This window comes from Saccoglossus kowalevskii, chromosome 12, assembly GCF_978046115.1.
Source record: "Saccoglossus kowalevskii chromosome 12, keSacKowa6.1, whole genome shotgun sequence".
NCBI classification, from domain to species: domain Eukaryota; kingdom Metazoa; phylum Hemichordata; class Enteropneusta; family Harrimaniidae; genus Saccoglossus; species Saccoglossus kowalevskii.
Genome location: NC_140652.1, coordinates 28,001,731 through 28,014,701, shown reverse-complemented (window position 1 = coordinate 28,014,701; position 12,971 = coordinate 28,001,731). Strand labels below are relative to the sequence as shown.

The window sequence follows — 12,971 nt, the reverse complement described above, 5'->3', positions numbered from 1 at the left end:
CATAAAAACATTTGAATGTAAATATTTACATTTAGCATCTACATATATCGCTGGTGAAAACAAAGGCCAAAAACTCACAGAAAACGGTACTTTAGGGTGGTTGTTGAGACTCCCCTGAACAGTGTATCAAGAATAGTTTTGCGTGTGTAACATATATAAATTTGGTTGTTCAGGATTACTTGAGTTCAGGATTACTTGAGTTGAGTTTGTGTTGTTTTCTCGAATTTTCACCGACTCGTCCGGCGTTCCACAGCAGCGCGCACAGAGCCCATAGAAATGCATGGTACAGTGGTGCACGTCTTAGCAACGTGGAACGTCTTGTGACGTAGCTCCGCCCCGAGATACAAATTTATTTCTCTGTAGGCCCTGGTACTCATTACAGTGCAAACATTATTGAGATATCTATCCTATATATTCTCAGTATTTTCAACTAATTGAATTGATACAGCCCTTGCTAATACAGTGATTCCATTAAGAATTCTTATGCCACTATGAATATAAATAACATGATTTCAACTACAGAGGGCAATATACCACAAATACTGGCAAAAGTATAGTTGCTTGCAAAAAAAAAGGGTAACACTGTCCTACATGCTGCTTCACACAGACCAGAGAATAACATGCACAAGTAAAAACCTGGAGACATATTTGAAACATTTTGAGTTCATGTTAGATCTATAAAAAAAGCTGTATGTGAAATCATTTAACTTAAAATTCATTAAAGGAATTATAACATAATAAATGCTGATAATTGGCAGATTGTTTTTTTTATTATAAATTTTTGGACGTGAAAATTTTTACTAGTGTAATTATTGTAAGATCACTCGTCTATAGTTCATAATGTTTTTTTTTTTCGTTTATTTTACACATAAAATTATCTTGCTCCTGAAACTTAATTTATGTTTAGTAGCATTTTGCTCCCATCGAACAAAACTATTTAAAAAAAAAAAATTCGTCTTGCAAACAAACAACAATTTGAGCTCTTCTGAGCAGTCTGATTGTGAAATAGAATGAACTATTCATAAACAATTTCACAATCTGTTTTGTCTTGTTAGTGCCGATGCTCCAATCAGTGCTCATATGTGGGAGTTCACAATGGCAGAAGATTTGTTGAATCTAGGTTATCGTGAAGATGGTCACTGTAAAGGAGAAAGCAATAAACAACTCGTAGCACCAGTCAGATTACAATGGCAGATAGGAGAAGAGGCGAGTCTAAATTTTCCAATGATTTTGCAAAATAGAATATCAGCATGGATGGAGGTTGTATGTTGTCATGGCACATGCAATATACACAATACATGTGAATCGCAATATTTATTTACTCATGACTATTGTTCCTCTTTTAATTTGCAATATTGGTTACTGTAAATGGCTTGATTTTCACTTAGAGGATTTTTTGCATTTTGATGATTTTTATGGTAAAAGATTTGCTGACATTTCATGTTATGTGACCCGAGAGAAATTTTCACTTCAACAAAATTTCACAGACTCGCAAAATTCATGATAAATTCGTCTCTCGAAAAATTAAAGCGCTTCATCATAATCATACACTACTCGTATAGATGATTTATTTCACAGACGTCACTGTGACTGGTGTCTACTGGAAGTGAAATTAGCACTGCTATTTGCCTACACTGAACAACTAAACAACAGAATGCTAGTAATGATATTCTCACCAAACATTCCGAAGCTCTGTACACAAATGTCTGTTTACATGCTGGAAAAAATAAATATAGATTAGCCATAGTTTTACCATGCCATCTTTTATAACAATAACTCATTGAATATCTCAACAATTTTCACAACAAAGTTGATGCATGTGGCATTAGTCCATACATCGAGAATTTGTGTAACTAGTCCCAATGAGAAGTTCAAAGGAATTTATTTTGTGTATCTTACTGAAAAGGACGCTTTATGAAACAGAATTAGTACCGGAGGTAGTTAATCATTGTCGCTGTTTAAACATGTATACATGTATATGTCAGATGCTTTATTAGCTCCGCTGTCAACAAAGTCAACACAGCGGAGCTGTTCATATTACTGATTGTCAGTCGCCATCCATCGTCGTCAACTTTACAATTTCAACTTCTACTTCGATAGCACAAGTCAGACTTTTTTTAAATTTGATATGCATATACCTGGAATAGTTCTTTCTCAAATTTGTTCATTTCATGTCAAAATCTTAAATTCTCTATTTTTGGTGAATATTTTTGTCATTTTTGGTAAAAAGTAATATTTTCGACTACTTGTTAAAAACCGCAAGTTCAACTGCTTTGATATTACATATATAGATACTACATGTGGACCTTTCTCAGATTTGTTCATTTTGTGATGATATCTTCAATTCTCTAATTTTTGTGAAGATTTTTGTCATTTTTGGTAAAAAGTGATATTTCTTGTCGAAAACAGCAAGTCTGATTGCTTTGATACTATACATATTGTTCATTTTTTAATGATATCTTCAGTTCTTTAATTGAAATGTGCATTACTAACAGTGGAGCTATCTCAGCTACCAGGCTGCTTGTATTAAGTGACTTTTCAGTTTGTGAACAGATAGCTTGAGGTTTCACTGTGAGTCTAGTCCAATATTCATCTTTAATATTTTCAGTGTGAGGAAGCTATCCAGTCCAGTTTACATACTGCCACCAAGTTATTGAACGACGTTGATCTTCATCTAGAAATGCATGGTGCATTTGGGAAAGGGTTTATCAAGAAGTGTAACGTCAGTCCAGATGCTTTTATTCAGATGGCCATGCAGCTGGCTTATTTCAGAGTAAGAGTTCTTAAGTCACTTGCCTTAGTATTCGTCCATGTCATTATTGTCGTATTTGGTGTCGATAATTTGTTTATTTCATTCACCATTATCTACCATCTGAGGAATTTGAATCTAGTTTATAAAAAAAAATTCCCAATTTCATCATCTGACTATACTACTATTTGATTTCCATCCATTTTCGTACATTTTGTGGCCAAACATTAATTTTTTACTACTAGTAAGTTGAACAGTGTTACAATTATCAAGAGGGAAATGTATTAGATTTATTATCAACCATCATCAAAATCTTGATACTGTTGTAAACACTACTATAACAGAATGATTGTTTTCCTCAAATGACTGTCTTCTATTTTGATAGGACGCCGGTAAATTCAACCTGACATATGAGGCGTCCATGACAAGGATGTACCGAGAAGGACGTACTGAAACTGTCAGACCATGTACTGTTGAGTCATGTGACTTTGTGTATGCTATGGATGATCCTACTAAAACGGTAAGTTTCTAACACCGTACTTTATTGCTGTTTGGTATCTACTGGAAGATGCAAGGCATGGGAGTGTCACCCAACGAGGAAGTCACTAACTATTCCACAGTCCCTATTTGCTTACATGAGTCAGTCAACAGGAAAACATGTTTTCAATAAACATTATTCTGTGTTACGGTTGCTCTGAATTATGCAATAGTGTTAGCAATGATTTGACAGTCATATGTCAAATTAAATTTAAATTTCTTTTCCCAATAACCTTTTGAACATCTTGATTGTGGTTGTAACATTCTGTGTATTGTTTTTAGCTCCGCTGTCGACTGTTGAGCAGAGCCTATCATAAGATTGATTATCCGGCGTCCTTGTCAACTTTTTCTTGAAAACTACAATTCTTCTTGCTTTGATACTTTGTGTATTTGTACCTTGGGTAGAACCCTTTTAGATTTGTTCATTTCGTGATGATATCTTCACAATTCTCTAATTTTGATGAATATTTTTGGTAAAAAGTGACATTTATGATTTTTTGTTAAAAACAGCTGATTGCTTTGATATTATACATATAGGTACCTTGACTAAACCTCTTTCAGATTTGTTCATTTTCCAATGATATCTTCTGTTCTTTAATTGAAATGTGCATTGCTAACAGCAGAGCTATCTCAGCCGAGAGGTTACTTGTTATTAATTTTTGACTAAATGGACATCATTTCTCACTGACTACAAGTTTTTATCAATATTGAATAAATAAGGAAAGAATTATGTACTTATATCGACTAATCTTACATTATTTTGCAATCCTTCATGACTTATTATGAACTATGGTGTGGTATTGAATTTAATGAAAATAGCAATGTTCTCTCAAACCACTGCATACCGATTTGCATGATTATTTTCAAACTGAAACTACAGTGATTGACATGTTTATTAAAACATGCCTACCATAAACAGAAATAAACTATTTTGGCAGTCAGGATAATGGCCGTGATTTTGTCGGATCATTGTGACGGTGAAACAAAGCAATGTGGCAGTAACACCATGCACTTAGTGCATCATCATCTAATTTTCTCATGAAATGATCCACGTCGCATACACCCTCACCAACAAGCCCATACTTTTATCTACCCTTGATATAAATACAGTAAATGTACAATGTTTTTTGCATTCAGGATGCTGAGCGTGTGGATCTACTTCATAAGGCATGTGAAGTGCATGTGAAATCCTACAGAGACGCCATGACAGGTCATGGTATTGACAGGCATTTATTCTGTCTATATGTTGTATCCAAGTACTTGGAAGTGGACTCGCCATTCTTGAAGGAGGTAGGTCAGTTAGTTTCATGGAATATTCCATTTTGAGATGGTTGTCATTATCCAGTTTACATTTGTGCAAGTTTATTGCGAAATAAAAATGATTCCAAAATATTTTAAGTACCAGTTTTTTGAGTCAAATTTGTCAAAACGTTATTTTTGTCATGTTTTTTTTTAGACCTGAAATGAACTTCAATTACTTTCTGTGTATTTGGAATCTTAGAAAATGTATATTATGTGCCTTCTAGAGGCCAAATAAAAATTACAATCCTGTTATCACTGAGGGCAGTGTTCGAGTTTTCTGTAGCAAATACGTGTGTTGTACTTGCTAATATAGAAAATTAATGAACAATTTTTTTCTGAGAACAGATAAAGGTAAACTGTTTCTAAGTATTCATTTGATTCATTCTGCAAAACAGTGTATCATTGAGTTAAAATTAACAGATTTAAAATTTAGGGTTTTAGTTACAGAAATAATGCATTCTAATATTAACTTTGTGTATTCACTGTTTTAATTGAATGCTTTCAGATTTGGGGCATAACAGTTTCTTCTCATGATTCTAGGTGTTGAGTGAGCCTTGGAAGTTATCCACAAGTCAGACACCATACCAGCAAACCACTTTGTGGGATCTTTCCAAGCATATTGATTTTGTGTCTGCAGGCGGTGGTTTTGGACCTGTAAGTACTTTATTATGTCTTTACATTAATTGAACCTCTGGATTATTGGTCAATCTTTGCCATGTGATCATGTAGGTGGAGGCCATAAAGGAGTAATTCCAATGGTAAACTGAATGCCTTATGTTGTCATGCAAGGCTTGTTGTTAAGTTTTGAACTCATTTGTCTGGAATTTATGTCCCATATGTGTTTACTATACTCTGTTAGGCCAAATAAAACAACAACTTATGTTGCCATCAAGTCAGAAAATTAAAAAATTACGATCGGTCAGATTTTTTTTTTTTTTTTTTTATAAACTCATGAAAACTAAGGGTATCGTAAATAGCCGAGGTATAACGGGAAAAAAAAACGCAACCTGATATTTCATATTTTTCGGTCGGCCGCTGAGGGCAACAAAACAATTTTTTTTTTTTTAGCCTTATGGCAAGTTTACTGTCACATGTTCGAATTGGCTATTTTACTTGTACTTGGCTATAGGACTATTCTTAGTGTCTTGTCCTGGGCCATGAAAGTGATAGCTCATATAGTGCCCGAATGTGTTAATTGCTTCGCCATAGACAAACATGGCTTTGCAGAGAAATGGGGGTAACTCGAATGAGAGCATTATGGGTACATACATGTACATGTTAGTATGAGGTAGATTTTTTTTCTGCAATTCAATGTAATTGCATAGGTATGTAAATATGTCGCATGCAAATGTCATTTTGTTCCATTCATATCAGCTATCTATGGAAGCATTCAGCAGGTGTTATCTTAAAGTGGGGGATTCGTCGCCTGCGCATGCGTCAGATAGCCATAACGTGTCATTGTTTACAAACAAGCGTCTACCCATGAGCCTTTGCATTATTAGTGTGTATTGTTATCATCACTTGGGACTCAATTCTCGCACGTGCACAGGTGACGATCCTCCCGCTTTGACATGGTGTTCTGTATGATAACATTAACTTACCTGTATACATAACAGCAAACTAAATTACATATACAGTCAAACCTGTGTTAACGGCCACCTGGGTACATCGGCCACCTGCCTGTAGCGGTCACAACCGAACAGTCCCTACGAATTTTACATGTAAAGTACCCTGTTTATAGCGGCCACCTGCCTAACGCGGCCAATGGCCACGCTTCAGCGGCCGCAGTAATCAATGGAACTACATATAACGGACATAGTTCCCTGATGTCTTGCAGACTACTGCCTTCCACCTCAGACAACTAATAAGCTCACAGAGGACAAAGTTAGCACGTTTTCACACCTTTCATTCAACCGATGGCTTCGGCAATTGTGTTTTATTCTTGTATATAATTCTGTTTACCATGGCAAGCACAATGTACAGATGTATGGAACGCCAAAAACATAATTACGAACTCGAGTGTCTTGATAAAAAAAACATGCTGTCATTAATGTTTTGTTGAAATATGTATACCATGGGAATAACTTACAATTTTGTTCAATGAATCAATCGAGCAACCACAACGATGACCACCCGCAAAAGTTGTGTGAGTCGCCGGGACAGTCACGGTCCCTATGCATGTGGCTGGAGTAAATCAGAATGCCGACGGTAAATCCCCGATCGAAATGATTACCAACAAAAAAACATAACGGCTCACTTGTTATTTAGTATCGGTATTTATTCACTTTGAACTCCTATAAATATCGATAAATACACATGTAACTGGAACTGATAGCAAAAAGGAAAAAAATCAACGCAACGGCCATGCCTGTTTATCCATCCAAATAAATTATGCTAATTAGCCTTGCGCATGTGCGTTCTTGTTCTTCCGGGGTTATGATAACTCGGGTCAAAAAGTAGAGTCGTATCAGTTAGCCCTGCGTTAGTGTGTATCGACCACTGCGAGGGAATGCGTGTGCAGTGTCGTCTCGCTGTCTAAACTAAATTCGTTCACCAATTTTTGTTTTCGGTCGCTACTGCCTCAGTACATGTTAACAATAGATGCTTTTAACAATGATGTTAAATTGACCTCAGTTCGCCGGCCAAAGTCGCCAGGCATATTTCACATGTTTCTATTGTTGCACCAGTACAATAACATGGAAGTCGCACAGATTTCGATTGCGCAAAGTAATGTTTTGATTAGGGATCAACCATTTCGTAAGTGAGGTAGGTCGAGAAGATTTTTTAAAAAAATGAACAAAGTGTTAAGGGAATTGTGATTTGGGAGGAAACTTTCAAGTTGTCACGTACATGTAACTGGAAGGAGATCCTAACTGTCCTTCTCCCTTCTCCTTGCTATAGCCCAGAGACATTCCGATTTATTAGAACAGTTACCAGACACAATATATATTAAAAGAAACATAGACATTTAGAATAGCTAAGCAAAGCAAGCTGAGTGATTTCTTTAGTAGGAAATGAGACTCAAACTGCTGCTGAACAGGATTTTCATACTATTCATTATTGTGCAATGATCGATTTTTGTGAAATGATTTTAGTTTTAATACATAATACAATTTAAAATCAACATTTTTATTTGTAATAAAGTGTTTGGATGCTGTGTACAGTAGTGTAATAGTGTGTCAAATGGGGTTGCGAGATCTGTTTTAATACATTCAGTGCCTAATTAATATTTGTGAATAAATTAGTGAACCTGTATAGAAAGAACACCTGTCTATAAAGGCCAAAATTTCAAAGTCCCCTGGGTGGCCGCTATAGACAGGTTTGACTGTACACAAACTTGGTCTAACCAGTGCTGTGACTTTTTCAGGTTGCTGATGATGGCTATGGTGTATCGTACATTGTTGCTGGAGAAGACAACATATACTTCCATATTTCGTGCAAGAAGTCATCACCTAAAACTGTGAGTGTGTACTAATTTTTGTATTGTGTTACCTTTGTTAGAAGCACATGTGCTCATGTTAATGCCTTGTCTAAATATAGGAAAAAACAAAACTTGAAAATCACACCTTTTGGAGAGTGAAATAGCTCTTCTAAAAGTACCGAGGTAAGGTATGGGTTGAGTGATTTTAATAGAAAAAATTTGTTTTTTAAACACATATAGGAGAGTGTTTTTGTGCTTATGCTTGGTTGTTTTGTCAAAATATATATTCATATTTTAACATTGTGATAATTCACTTCCACATTGCACTGAAAAAAATGTTATTTTCATTATTTCAGAAATTTTGGAATTTCCGTAAATAAAATCAGTAAAATGCAGCATTCTGATTGGTTAATGACAGAGTTGTTCTGTTAAGTCAAAGAAGGTTGTTTCATGTCAAATCAGGCAGAAAAACAACGGAAACTGCTTTGTATCTTGAGTAATACATGCATGTACAGTTCCCCAATTGATTACATTAAACAAAAGATTTTCTCACAGATTGAATGAGGAAGCCTGTCAATTCTCAATTCAACTGATTTATTATTAGTAAAGGTGCATAAAATAAATTCTGTGTTTTCGGTAACACTACCAAGCAATTGTTTTTTGAGTGAATAAAAAAGGTTTATTTTGTGCAAATATGTTCATTTCAACAATGTTTTATTTTTAGATTTTATGTACTTTGTTAGTCCCCGTTCGGACGCAGTCCGAAAACGGGGACTTATGTTTTGCCCTGTGTGCGTCCGTGCGTCCGTGTGTCCGTGCGTCCGTGCGTCCGTGATCACCTGTATCTTGAACATGCATGGACCGATTAAGTTCAAACTTCACTCATACATCACACCTTATATGGGACATATGCACATGCATTTTTTTCATGATCCGATTAACGATAGCCGAATAGCGACCATTTTAAGGCCGAAAATGCATCAAAATCGCACATTTTCACCATTCCGGACCCGGATCTCAGTTATGCATGGACGGATTTTGTTCAAATTTGGTACATACATTAAACATAATAGGACCTTGATGCACGTCATTTTTTTTTTTGGATCGGGTTCGAAATGGCCGACTGGCGGCCATTTTGTTTTAAAGAATTCAGTTCTGGATCCGTATCCGAGACATGTCTGGATTGATCAAGTTCAAACTTCACACACACAAGGTACATCATGTCACAAATATGTATGTGCATTTGTTTCATGATCTCATTAACGATAGCCGAATAGCGGCCATTTTAAGGCCGAAAATGCATCAAAATCGCACATTTTCACCATTCCGGACCCGTATCTCAGTTATGCATGGATGGATTTTGTTCAAATTTGGTACATACATTAAACATAATAGGACCTTGATGCACGTCTTTTTTTTTTTTTCGGATCAAATTCGAAATGGCCGACTGGCGGCCATTTTGTTAAAGAATTCAGTTCTGGATCCGTATCCAAGACATGTCTGGATTGATCAAGTTCAAACTTCACACACACATGGTACATCATGTCACAAATAGATATGTGCATTTGTTTCATGATCTGCTTAACAATAGCGGAATGATGGCCATTTTAAGGCCGAAAATGCATCAAAATCACATATTTTCACAATTCCAGAACCGGATCTCAGTCATGCATGGATGGATTTTGTTCAGATTTAGCACAATGTGTTGTACATATGCAGGTGCATTTCGGTCATAATCTGCTTTGAATGTATATGTCACTCAAATATGAACGGAACGGGGACGTGTCATTGACAATGACTTGTTCTATTCTATATTGTGAATGACTAGCACTCGATTGTATTAGTTCTAATAACAAATTGTAGTTGATCCAAGGGTCGTAAGAAAAAATACAGTCAGTACAATACTGAAAATGAAAAATAATTAAAAGAAGTATATTTTCGTTCTTGGTTGAAAGAAGTTGACGTGGCCATGTGCTTTTTAAAAACATTTGAATGTGGAATATTTTCAGCCCACTCTTCAAAATAAATAGACAGAGTATGACATGTCTCCAGCTAACCATGGTGTTGGCCATATAGAACATGTGATCAGTAATTTTCCGTCCACTGTTTGAACCATTGTTTACGCATACTATACTCTGCTTTGCATTGTAGTTAAAATTATAAAACAGGGTACACACATTAAAAAACATAATGTCCTGAAATAGAGTGTACTATGTCATACCCAGTCTATTTTATACACCTTTAGCGAAATTTCTCATTTCTAGTGGAACACAGATGCGCATACATTCATGAACGGGGAACACAATCATTATTGCCAGTCACGTCACTGTTAAATATTCTTTATGACTGACATGTACACCACTAATAATAACTTAACGGCTTTGTCCACCCAATACATGTCAACTCATTGAGGAATATAAAGAAAGTATTTTGTTTGTTCATATTTATTATGTATATTATTCTATCAATTATTAGTTTACTAATTAATATCTAGTTACCCATAAAAACATGTTTGTAACCGATACATTTGCATGTACATTAACATTATTCTACAAATCTTTTGAAGCAGATGAAATCTCTGATCAAACACTTTTATTAAGAGCAAAAATAGTACCCCAAATAGAAATATAGAAATTGAGTAACGTGAGATTTATTTATGTTCATACTTCATATGCTTTAAACTTTCTACTAAACCTGATGAACTTTCCAGGAAATTTTATTAATTTCAAGCCCAGAATCTTGTACTACTGTTTGAGATTATGTGTACCTTATGGTAAATTGTTACATATTTCTTTACATACAGGATGCTCTAAAGTTCGGAACACGTATACGTGAAGCACTCTCGGACTTGCGAAGGGTGTTTGAATCTGTGAACAAGTAAATGCCATGTGTATCTTGTCAACAAGTAAATGCCAAATATATCCATCAAGCTTTCATAGAAAACAGATGGTTTGAATTAGAATGATGTATTCCTCTTCCATTCAATGCTGCTTCCTCTATGATGATGATGATGATGATGATGATGACGATGATAAGACGCTCTGATTCTACTGTACACCAGCAAAGTGTACTGTACACCAGCAAGAGGCAGAAATTTTAATCATGTTTTTTTTTTTATTTTATTTTATTGTTGCATTCAGTAAATCTTGCATTTTAAAGGCATTGCAACTGCAGGATTTTTCACAAGCTATGTAAAAAACCCAACCCAACATTCTTATTAGGTCTGCTTTGATAGGCAATATGTATTGCTTGATTATTGTGTATATTATGTTTTTTTATTTGCGCGTGGAATATTTTAGAAAATGTATTATCATTTATTTTTCATTGTGCTTTTTAAAGATGAAACTATTTTAAATGGGTTTGACTTTTAAGATGTATATTGTAGTTGAAAATAGACTGTTTTTTTCGCTGTCACAAAAGTACAAATTTTATGTTTTCAAAAATAACCGCTGAAGGAGAAAAAATTCAACAAGATTGTTGGCATGCTTCTGTTTTCAAAATGGCAGCTTAAATTTGCATTGAAACACAAAATGCAAGATAGTGATATAATTGAAATATATATGAGGGGCACTGTCATAACGGCACATGCTGTTCTCTTTGTGAACAATCTTTTTTTTTTTTTGGACTACGTGTTCATCATGGATACTATTCAATACAACTAACTATGAATGTGCCAGAAATATTTGTTGTCAAATATATGTTGCATGTCAGTTGACACCTGGGGTAGAACAGCCACCCGAAATAGAAACTGCTGTGAGATTCATTCACTAAGCACATGTGTACAATTTAACCTTTTAATTTTTTTATTTTTGTTTTTACGGCTTTCATGATGACATTTCACTACATTCACAGTGACTGCATGTCCCAAGGGCTCCAGTGAAGTGTTCACTGTCTTAAGTTAAGGGCGCCAATAAATGTTTACTGTCTTGTGGGGTCTGGTAAAATGTTTTTTTTTGTTTTTGTTTTTTTTGTTTTAAGGGCTACAATGAAATGTTCACTGTCTTAGGGGCTCCAGTGAAATGTTCACTGTATTGAGGTTTCTGGTGTAATGTTGTTTTTTTTTGTTTTAAGGGCTACAATGGAATGTTCACTGTCTTAGGGGCTCCAGTGAAATGTTCACTGTATTGAGGTTTTTGGTGTAATGTTTGTTTTTTTAGTTTTAAGGGCTACAGTGGAATGTTCACTGTTATGGTTGTACCAACGAGTCATATTTGATATGATCACATAATGCAATATACAGTGCATTTTAAGCATAACATAACTAGACAGATTACTCTGCGTCATTACATGTATGGCGATTCTGAAAACGTGCTAAACATGCAAGAATCAAGCTCTGAGTGAAGATAACAATGCACAAATGCAAAGACTCATGAGTAGGCACTCATTTGTAAACGACATGCTATGATTGTCTGTCGCATACACAGGTCTTGACTCCCCCTACTTTAAGTAACCTGCTATATATCAGCATCATTCATTTACATATTATGTTTGTGTTCTTCCAGTGAATTTTGGTGTTGGTGAATGGATTAGTCAATAAGTACAGTATTTCATGGACACTGCATTCTGATTTCAATTAAAAGTATTACATTGCCAGTGTGTGTATGCTTACTGTGCTTTGTTAAATTCCACTATTTCATCAAAAGCATTTACTGTAAAATACTTCATTTTAGCTGGAATTAATTTTCGCTGAAAAGACATTTTAGCTGTTTTGTATGGAATTTATTTTTACTGATGTTTGATGAGTTGAATGTAAAATACAGGAAAAAAGGTATATTCGCTGGATTTTATTTTCACTGAATCATTCCTCGAGCGAAAATACCGAAAATTAATTGCAAGCGAAAATAATATATTTTACACTACTTTATACTTTTTTTTTTTGCCTATTGTGCTCAGGAAAAGCAACTGACAATGCAAAAAAATGAGTTAACTCCATGTATGTTATAAATGCGGAAAACGTTTGCT

The 12,971-nt window shown here is 35.1% G+C and overlaps 1 protein-coding gene across 1 annotated transcript in view; it reads left to right on the top strand.

The window, feature by feature from the left end:
• LOC100373220 (carnitine O-palmitoyltransferase 1, liver isoform) overlaps positions 1-12,605 on the top strand; it is a 44,599-nt gene extending 31,994 nt beyond the window's left edge. Inside the window, exons 12-18 of the mRNA XM_085506548.1 lie at positions 1,056-1,206; positions 2,609-2,773; positions 3,135-3,269; positions 4,424-4,576; positions 5,129-5,242; positions 7,956-8,048; positions 10,813-12,605. Of these exons, the coding sequence (XP_085362674.1) occupies positions 1,056-1,206; positions 2,609-2,773; positions 3,135-3,269; positions 4,424-4,576; positions 5,129-5,242; positions 7,956-8,048; positions 10,813-10,890 (889 nt within the window). The 3' untranslated portion in view covers positions 10,891-12,605. The remainder of the gene's footprint in view (positions 1-1,055; positions 1,207-2,608; positions 2,774-3,134; positions 3,270-4,423; positions 4,577-5,128; positions 5,243-7,955; positions 8,049-10,812) is intronic.
• Positions 12,606-12,971: the final 366 nt, after the last annotated feature.